Here is a 10,112-nt window from a genome sequence, read left to right as displayed (position 1 = left end):
TTATTCGGGAGGCCACAGCTTAATATTTGTGGGCAATGAGGAATCGAGGGGATAGGATTCTGAGAGTAAGGGAAAGTGAAAATTATTATCTATGTAAAAAGTGTATTTATATGTATAAATCATTTTAAAAAAGTCATTCCCAAGAGAGGAAAGGGAAAAGGTGATGGGATACAAGGAATGTTTATGTTTTACTTGATGTAATTCTCTCTATTGTTTGAAGAACTTTCCTTAAGAATTACTCATAGAGGGGTTCCTGGCTGGCTCAGTTGGTGGATCATGTGACTCTTGATCTCAGGGTTGTGAGTTTGAGTACCACATTAGGTGTAGAGATGCCTTAAATGGACTAAAATTTAAAAAGAAAGAAAAGAAAAAGAAAGAAACCCCCTTTCTGCCTGGATGGCTTTCTGCAAACTAGGAAAATTCTGGCCTTAGCCTACAGCACTCTCCTCCTGAAACTAGAGACTCTCTTCTTCCCTTTTGACTCCAACCTAAAAAATATGACATTAAAGGCAGGAGGAAAGAGAAATTCGTACTTTATTGGAAGCCAAAAGAGTTTAAAAAAAAAAGAATTACTCATGTAATAATTAAATTTATTTCTTCTCTGTAAAGAAAGAGTTGTATGCTCCATGTGGACCTACCCAGTGTTAGATAATGTAGGATATGTCCCTTTGGGGGCCTTATAGGTGTTTTACTAAAGAACTCAACCATACAAGCCTTTTGAGGTTTCCTCTTGTGGACAATGTCAGACGTGTGTGTGTATGTCATACATACGTGTGTAAGAGTATAAAACCTAACGACAGTTTGTGAAGTTGTCTAGATTAGGATGTGCTTGGGTGGGAAAAATGTTGGAAGATTTATACAGGGTATAAATTTTTCCTAGAAAGGAAGAACCTCTGGCTGAGGCTGTCAGAGTCAGAGCGATTGGAACCCTTTACTTCTGTCTTAGGGGAAGTCGGTTAGCCACCCATGCCCGCCCTATACCTTGGCTTGGGCAACCAACAGCATCGTGGCGCTGCAGGCTGTGATCGCAGAATTGTAGCCTATGGAAAGGAAGGCCACGTGCTACAAAACTTTTGATTACAGCAATGACCCTCAGGAGCGGGAGTTCACCACCGCTGACTGCAAGCCCTGGGGGCCAGTTTGTTGTGTTGGGAAAGTTATGACAGGTGGGTCCCTTTCCATATGCATCTTCTGCCCTACTTTCCCTGTGTACACTTGCTCTAGCCCACTTATTTTCAACCAGAGTGGGAGAATGGTTGGAAAGCAAGTATAGGTTTGAAGAGATCCTCAGGTTTTAATTCACTCACTTCCCTTTTCCTGCTCCCACCATCTGTTGGGACTCTGGCAGTTCCACAATACACCAGGATTTTGTGTCTCTGTGCCTCTGCCTGGGACTCCACAGTGGAATTCATCTCCACTCTCTTTGTATTACCGTTACCTCTTTTTCAGACCACTGGCTCAGTGTTTGTCGCATGATATTACACTTTTGTGTTTATAGTTAACTGGCTAAACTGAAATGCCCATGAGAAGAGGGCCTATTCGCTTTTGTTTTTGTTTTTTTTTTTTTTTTTTGAAATCTCCGGTGGCTAAATTAGCATCCAGTACATAATGTATGCTTAAGTGTTTGGTGAAGGAAAGAAGGAAGGAAGGGATGGATGGATGGAAGGGTGAATTAAATAAATAAAATAAATAAAGGGCCCCCGGTTCCCCTCACATCAGCTTTATTAGTCCTGTCCTTTTATCCCCTTCGATGTCATCTGGGTCTCTTCCTTCTGTTTTCTGTTTTCTTTTTCCTTCTTTCTCCCTTGCTAACAGCTCATTTTTTCTCACCAGCCATGATCTCCTTTTGTTTTCCCCACTCCTATCGCTCTCACCCCATTTTACTTTTGGCTTGATTTTCCCACCTTCCTTCCTTTGAACCTTTGTGTCCTCTCCCTATGAGATTCCCTAGCATGTGTGTTCTCTCTCACTTCCTCTCTTCTCTACTACAGCGAGACTCATTGCCTTCTGTTACACACCCATTTCCACCCTTTTGCTCAGTCTCCATCTCTTCTGAAATCCACCTCCTTAATTTCAGACCTCGGGTACTCAACTGGAGCCCTCGAAGAAGCATCTGGGAAGAGGCAAAGCGCAAGGAGATTGCCAATGTATATACCGTCACTGCCTTGGCCTGGAAACGGGATGGCTCATGACTCTGTGCGGTGCGTTTTTCACTAGTAATCCCTTTCTGCCTGGGTGACTTTCTCCAACCTAGGAAAAATCCCCGGCCTTAGCCTAAAGCACTCTCCCTGAAACTAGAGACTCTCTTCTTCCCTTTTGACTTCAACCTAAAAATAGGACATTAACGGCAGGAAAGAGAAATTCACACTTTATGGGAAGCCAAAAGAGACAAAGAATTCTGTAGGCAGGGCTGATTTCCCTTTCTCCTTTCCTCCCATCACTATCCTGGCGTCCTGTGAGTGCCACCTCTTTCCATCTGGTACTTCCCCCAAACTGCCAGCCCTTTTACTGCTAACTCTTTCCTAGATTCTAGAACTTGGGTTTCAAGGGTGTCTCCAGATATCCTTCTGATGCCTGTTACCTTTTATGTTGTTGCTTTCCCTTCCTTCTAGGGCACACTCTGGTGGAGTGAAACAGTTTTTTGACTGCTGCCTCCGGAGAAGCATTTACAAGAATGAGTTTGAGTTGACATGTGTGGGGACCTAGCCAGGTAAGCAGCTGATAGCCTGCTGCACCAAAATCTCCTTCTGGACACTGCCACAGTGCCAAATTGAACCCCTGGCAGAGCTGTTCTGGAGAACAGAGTGTATCAGGCAACATCTCTTTGGCAACTTTCCTGCTATAGCCCTTCCCGTTTATTGTAAGAAAAGATTTAAACACCAAATTGAAGGGGTACAGAGATCGCCACTTCCATCTTCCTGGTTTAAAAACTTTACTACCTGGGGCGCCTGGATAGCTCAGTCTTAAGTGTCAGACTCTTGATTTCAGCTCACGCCATGATCTCAGGCTTGTGACATCAAGCACCCCGAGGGGCTCCACGCTGGGCATGGAGTCTGTTGAAGATTCTCTCTTTCCCTCTCCCTCTGCCCCACCCGTGTCTCCATCCCTCTCTAAAACAAAACAGAAAAAGCTTTATTACCTGTATGTGGTTAACTGGAGAGTTTACCCAGAATTACGCAGGTGCATGACATTGCTTTAGGGCCTCTGAACTCACCGTGTATGACATTGCAAGGTAATTTTCTTAGTTCCTGAGCCCACTTTTCTGTTTTCTCTCCCTCCTCTGTCCTTTTTTCCTTCCATTTATTATTCATTGGTTCCTTCATTCTTTTTCTCTTTTTTAAAATTTTGTTCACTTATTTGACAGAGTGTCCGCACAGGAGCAGGGGAACACCAGAGGGAGAGGGAGCACAAGCTGGATGATGATATGATCCGCCTGGTAGGGAAGCAGCACCACCCAGATCTCCTCAGTGACAGTGACACACACCTACGCCTGGGCAAGGTGAGCCCTTCTCCGGTCTCGGCCATCTCTTCCCCCGAACAGGCCCCCACGTCCCCCTCGCCCCATCCTGACCCTCCTTTTCGCCAGGAGCTGGAGGCTGAAGGCCGACTGCAGGAGGCCGAGTATCACTACCTCGAGGCTCAGGAGTGGAAGGCAACAGTGAACATGGACCGGTCCAATGGGCTTTGGGAGGAGGCCTACCGGGTAAGGAGTCCAGGTCACTCTGGGGACACGCCCGTCCCTCTTCCCCACTCTCAAGTGACGCATTCTGAACTGGTCGTGGGTCCCTTTGAAAAACACCCATACCGACAGGCAAAATTTCACATGCGGTAAGAGGGGTCTGTGGACTACCTGAAGTCCATCCTTGGACCCTGAGCAGGCTAAGGCTAACAGACCCCAAAACTGAGCCATATCCCTGTTCTAGTAGAAAGACCTGACCTTTGTCAACGCTGCAGTCCGGTCAGAGAGGGGAAGGGAGCAGCCCTGTGGCCCTGCATGGGAGGATTGCCAAATGGCTTTGCTTCACAGGTTCCCAAGGCTCACAGAGGAACTGATGCCCACAAGCACGTGGCCTATCTGTGGGCAAAGAGCCTGGGAGGAGCATCCTCAGTGAGACTGCTCACTAAGCTCGGACTCCAGGCAGCTGCCGTGGACCACGCCGCCGACAACTGATGAGGCCCCACGGCTTCTCTCCCCTGGACCCTTTCGAGACAGAGCTTCTACATAGACAAGGAAAACGGCTGTATAGCTGAGAAGTGTTTCTGAAAATGGAGGCAGGAGTGAAGAAATCCTTGGAAGAACGTGATGCAGAGGCAAGGAATGAATCAGTAGCTCTGCCCCTGTTCCCCGGGGGGCCTCAGAACAGTGTTTAGCTGTTCTAAGAAGATGGAAAGTGATCCGCGTTTTTCCTTCTTTTTCAAAAAGACCTTTTTAAGCAAGTACTATAGCCAGTGTGGGGCTTGAACTCTACCTCAGATCAAGGGTCCCTCATTCTACAGACTGAGCCAGGCAGGTGCCCCAGAGAGAAGAGCTTTTAAAGTGAAGGTGCACTAAGCCAGTAATTGACTTCTGAGTAACAGAAGTGGGCTTCTGTTAAATGCAAAAAGAGCTTTTCTTAAGCAAATGTTACAAAGACCAGTAATAATCCTGCATGGAGTCAGATGGCTGAGGGTAGTCCATGTTTTAGAGAGACAGTTTTTTTCTGCTAGTATAAATGTGGCTCAGGAGGAAGTGGTGGAGAACCCAGAGCCCTCGCTCCCGAGGCAGAGTAGTGCTGGGAGGCTCACAGCGGTCCCCTGCCTCGCGCCCATCCCATTCCTTTATGCCCACTGGTCGCAGGAAGCACAGGCTTTTCCAAGTGTCCCCTGACCCCGTCCTCCTTTATGTGTCTGTGTGCTTCTGTGTCACTTCACATGGGTTGTCTTCTCAGTCTGTCCTTTCCCTCCCCGGCCCCGTCTCTACCCTATTTGTTTTCTCTTGCCCTGCTCCGCCTCTTATAAAATGAAAGTACTGAGTAGGCAGACCTTACCTACACCTTCCATTTCAGCTCATTTGAATTTGCTTTTGAACTCTCCCGGCTGGCCCTCAAGCACAAAACCCCTGAGATGCATCTCCCATATGCTATGTACCTGCTCCTCCTCCCTTGCTTTTAACCTGGACCTCCTCCTGTCTCCCGGCTGCCATGATGGCAATCTGCTTCTGATCGTGTGCGGCTGCCCTTCTGTCCCTACAGGGTAAATTTGAAGAGGCCAAAGCTGAATTCATCAGGGCTGGTACGCCCAAGGAAGCAGCCCTCATGTGAGTTACCCGTCAATTCCTTACACCCGTCCTCCCAACCGCAGCCCCAGGACCTGGCATGGCCACCTTCACCTGAACCTAGTACCAATAAATCTTCTACCCCCTCTGATATGGCTGTCTGTCTCCCACTATTGAGGCCTCAGTCCTGTGCTGAGCCTCCCGTGTCCTCTTCTGGGAGCAGGTTCGTCCATAACCAGGCCTGGGAAGCAGCTCAGCAAGTGGCCGAGGCCCACGATCCTGACACTGTCGCCGAGGCGCTTGTGGGGCAGGCCTGGGGGGGCCTTGGAGGAGAAGGACATTCAGAAAGCAGAAGGGCTGCTGCTTCGGGCCCAGAGACAGGGCCTGCCCATCAATTATTATGAGGTAGGGCAAGAGAATGTAAGAACCCACAGAGCACTACACTAACCAATACTACTGGGAAAGATCCAGAGAGAGTTAGCACTGGAGAGGGGGAAGGAAGAGACAAGGAGGAGAAGAGAGGTGCAAGGACCTAGGGATCCGTGGCCCATAGTATAGAGCACCTGTGTGGCAGTGGGAAGGTGTCATGCCGGCCTCTGCCTTCCTGATACCTGGAAATCTGAGCAGGAGGCTGGATTATGGAGCGACGCTCTGTGGATCTACAAGGACTATGTGCGGGGTCAGCTGGAGGTTCTGAGGGAAGAGTATGAGCGGGAGGCTACCAAGAAAGGGGCCAGGTTGACGCCAGGAAGCAGCAAGTGTGGGCAGGGCTGGAGCTTGGGTCACAAGGTGCACGGGATAGGCCACGCTGCCCAGCTTGTCCTGGTCACGTGTACTCTCATCTCAGGGGCATGGAGGGGCTCGTGGACCAAGCTCGCCAGTGGGAGCAGGCTGGAGAGTATAGCCGTGCCGTCGACTGCTACCTCAAGGTGCGGGGCTCAGGCAGCAGCAGCCTGGTGGAAAAGTGCTGGATGAAGGTGAGGCGGGCTCCACCCTTCCTGGCCGCCCAACTTCCCGGACCGCCCTCACAGCCAGCATTCCTCCTCAGACATTGCTTTTTCCTCCTGGGCCTCTCATTTTCGCTCAGGCAACAGGTACCTGCTGAGTGCTTGCTAGATGCTAGAGCCAGAACTAGGAAAACTATAAAAGGGGATCTGAGGCAGAACGCCTAACAGACTGAAATTGGGGGAAGTTGGACACCACTGTGGCTCAGCTAATTGAGTACCTCGGTGAAGATAAAGGATGTGATTTGAAGTGGAGTTCAGAGGCGGGTGAGGTCCCGACTGAGAGGGAGGGAGGCTCTGTGAGGGAGGGGGCAGACCTGGGACCAGAGCTGGAAGGGCAAATCCAGAGGCCGGAGCTGGGGCCAGAAGGAAGCCAGGAAGAAAGCAGAGTCTCCCCCTCTACATGAAAGCTCCTAAAGAGAAGAATCTAGCCGGTTAAGCCAAGTCAGTAGGTTTCATCAATTCCTAAACATATATATAATCACATTTTATTATCTTAGAAATTGGGTTGCATATCAAGTTTTATATATTTTTTTAAAATTTCATTTATTTATTTGACACAGAGAGAGAGATCACAAGTAGGCAGAGAGGCAGGCAGAGAGACAGGGGGAAGCAGGCTCCCTGCTGAGCAGAGAGCCTGATGCAGGGCTCCATCCCAGGACCCTGAGATCATGACCCAAGCTGAAGGCAGAGGGTTAACTCGCTGAGCCATTCAGGCGCCCCTGCATGTGAAGTTTTAAATGATGTATCTGGGGTACCTGGGTGACTTGGTGGGTAAAGCATCTGACTCTTATTAATTTTCGGCTCAGCACATGAACTAGGATTGTGAGATCAAGTTCTGCATTGGGCTCTGTACTGGGTGCGGATCTGCCTTAGATTCGCTCTTCTTCTCCCTCTGCCCCACCCCACTCGTGCTATCTAAAACAAAGTAAATGATGCATCTTTGATTCAGAGAAATACGGTATTAGGAGTTTGAGGGGGATGTGGAGTCAGAGCTGCAGATCCTAGATCTCAAGGTCTGCATCTGCCTGGCAGCTTCCTAGGGGGCTGTGGCTGGAGTGAGTCACGTGACACAACTCCTTCCTCTGAGACCCCGCCAAGGGAATCTGTAGGTGGGGTTTAGAGCCCCAAACATGGCTTCAGGGCCCCTTCCTCCTGTTCCATCCCTTTGCGCGACACCCAATATCCCTTCAGCCTCCGTTCCCCCCTCCAGCACGACGAGTGGGCTTTCTAGGTGGAGATCAATTATCGCCCCCTTTATTTACTTAGAGAAATTACAGACCCATTCCCACCTCCCTTCCGCCAGGTAGAGCGGCATAGAGCTCTGAGTGCTGACGGTGCTGGTATCAAAGGCAGTGGCCAAGCAGGAAAGAAGCCACCAAAGGGGCAGGTCGGTGAAGGCTTGATCCCAGTCATTGAATAATGGGGACGAATCTCTTCTCATCTGTTAGCTGCAGGCCTCTAAACTTGGCCTGTTTTGGAGTATTTTGTGTGTGGTCCCTAGGAGACGTGTTTTGAGGAGCCCTTGCAATTTTTCAGACAGATCGTGTCTGAGCCACTCCCTGGGGAGGCTGTGTTGGAGTCTCTCCTTAGCGGGACTGTGATGGGTTCTCGCAGAGAGATGCGTTTTCCCACAACCAACTGTACTGGCCCCTTTCAGACTGGTTCTGTTGGTTCTGCTCAGAATGACTATCTCTGTTCCTCTCAGTGGGACTGTGTCCATTTCTTTCAGAGGGACTACAGTGAGTTCTATCTGAGGAACTGCGACCACTCCTCTCAGAGGGCCTGTGCTGTCTTCTCTCAATAGGGCTGTATCCTCTCACTTCCAAGCAACTGAGATGGGTTTCCAACACCAACTGTACTGGCCCCTTCAACTGGTTCTGTTGGTTCTGCTCAGAATAACTATCTCTGTTCCTCTCAGTGGGACTGTGTCCAATTTTTTTCAGACTGACTACAGTGAGTTTTATCTGTGAAAATGCGACCACTCCTTCTCAGAAGACCTGTGCTGTCTTCCCTCAGTAGGGCTGTGTCCTCTCACATCCAAGACACGGAGATAAGTTTTCCCCACATGAACTGTACTGGCCCCTTTCAAATTGGTTCTGTTGTTTCTTCTCAGAATGACTGTGTCTGTACCTCTCAGAGGGACTGCGTCCATTTCTTTCAGACAGACTACAGTGAGTTCTATCTGAGCACTGGAGCCAACTCCTCTCAGAGGACCTGTGCTGTCTTCTGCCTCAGTAGGGCTGTGTCCTTTCACCTCCAACACACGGAGATAGGCTTTCGCACATGAACTGTACTGGCCCGTTTCAAATTGGTTCTGTTGGCTTTGCTCAGAATGACTGTCTCTGTGCCTCTCAGAGGGACTCCGACCAATCTTTCAGAGGGACTACAGTGAGTTCTCTCTGAGGAACTACGACCACTCCTCTCAGACAGCCTCTGCTGTCTTCTCTATAGGGTTGTGTCCTCTCACACCAACTGTACTGGTCCCTTTCAGACTGGTTCTGTTTGTTGGCTCTGCTCAGAATGACTGTCTCTGTTTCTTTCAGAGAGACTGCGTCCATTTCTTTCAGAGGGACTACAGTGAGTTCTCTCTGAGGAACTGCGACCACTCCTCTCAGAGGACCTGTGCTGTCTTCCCTAACTTACGGCTTGTCCTCACACCTCCAAGCACCGGAGATAAGATTTCCCACATGAACTGTACTGGCCCCTTTGATATTGGTTCTATTGTCTCTGCTCAGAATGACTATCTCTGTTCCTCTCAGTGGACGGCGTCCATATCATTCAGAGGGACTACAGTGAGTTCTATCTGAGGAACTGCGACCACTCCTCTCAGAGGGACTGTGCTGTCTTCTCTCAATATGGCGGTATCTTCTCACTTCCTAGGGAGTGAGATGGTTTTTCCCACACCACTGTACATGCCCCTTTCAGACTAGTTCTGTTGGTTCTGCTCAGAATGACTATCTCCTTTCCTCTCAGTGGGACTGTGCCCATTTCTTTCAGAGGGACTACATGAGTTCTATCTGAGGAACTGCGATCACTCCTCTCAGAGGGACTGTGCTGTCTTCCCTCAGTAGGGCTGTGTCCTCTCACCTCCAACACACAGAGATAGGTTTTTCCCACATGAACTGTACTGGCCCCTTTCAATTTGGTTCTGTTGGCTCTGCTCAGAATGACTGTCTCTGTTCCTCTCAGAGAGACTGCGTCCATTGCTTTCAGACGGACTACAGTGAGTTCTTTCTGAGGAACTGGGACCACTCCTCTCAGAGGACGTGTGCTGTCTTCCCTCAGTAGGGCCGTGTCCTCTCACCTCCAAGACACGGAGATACGTTTTCCCCCACATAAACTGTACTGGCCCCTTTCAAATTGGTTCTGTTTGGCTCTGCTCAGAATGACTGTCTCTGTTCCTCTGAGAGGGACTGCGTCCAATCATTCAGAGGGACTACAGTTAGTTCTCTCTGAGGAACTGTGACCACTCCTCTCAGAGGGCCTGTACTGTCTTCTCTCAATAGGGCTGTGTCCACTCACACCAACTGTACTGGCCCCTTTACGACTGGTTCTGTTGGTTTTGCTCAGAATGACTGTCTCTGTTTCTTTCAGAGGGACTGCGTCCATTTCTTTCAGAGGGACTACAGTGAGTTCTATCTGAGGAACTGCGACCACTCCTCTCAGAGGACCTGTGCTGTCTTCCTTCAGTAGGGCTGTGTCCTCTCACCTCCAAAGAAACGGAGATAGGTTTTCCCCACATGAACTGTACTGGCCCCTTTCAAATTGGTTCTGTTGGCTCTGCTTAGAATGACTGTGTCTGTTCCTCTCAAAGGGACTGCTTTGATTTCTTTCAGACAGACTACAGTGAG

The 10,112-nt window shown here is 49.4% G+C and overlaps 1 protein-coding gene and 1 long non-coding RNA gene across 2 annotated transcripts; both read left to right on the top strand.

The window, feature by feature from the left end:
* The first annotated feature begins 3,424 nt into the window (after positions 1-3,424).
* LOC123394036 (intraflagellar transport protein 172 homolog) lies at positions 3,425-5,405 on the top strand. Its single transcript, XM_045087493.1, has 4 exons — positions 3,425-3,499; positions 3,587-3,703; positions 4,028-4,170; positions 5,046-5,405. The coding sequence occupies exons 1-4, from the start codon at positions 3,425-3,427 to the stop codon at positions 5,149-5,151; spliced, it is 441 nt and encodes a 146-aa protein (XP_044943428.1). The 3' UTR covers positions 5,152-5,405.
* A 453-nt stretch (positions 5,406-5,858) lies between these two features.
* On the top strand, positions 5,859-9,895 carry LOC123394043. The gene is made up of 3 exons (XR_006608823.1): positions 5,859-5,991; positions 6,102-6,231; positions 9,856-9,895. It is a non-coding gene; the product is annotated as an uncharacterized LOC123394043 (long non-coding RNA).
* Positions 9,896-10,112: the final 217 nt, after the last annotated feature.

The sequence above is a fragment of the Mustela putorius genome, unplaced genomic scaffold (genome assembly GCF_011764305.1).
Source record: "Mustela putorius furo isolate JIRA1106 unplaced genomic scaffold, ASM1176430v1.1 tig00001161_pilon_pilon_pilon, whole genome shotgun sequence".
In the NCBI taxonomy this organism is placed as follows: Eukaryota; Metazoa; Chordata; class Mammalia; order Carnivora; family Mustelidae; genus Mustela; species Mustela putorius.
Note: the sequence above shows the minus strand (reverse complement) of the source record. Positions and strands in the feature narration are given on the sequence as shown.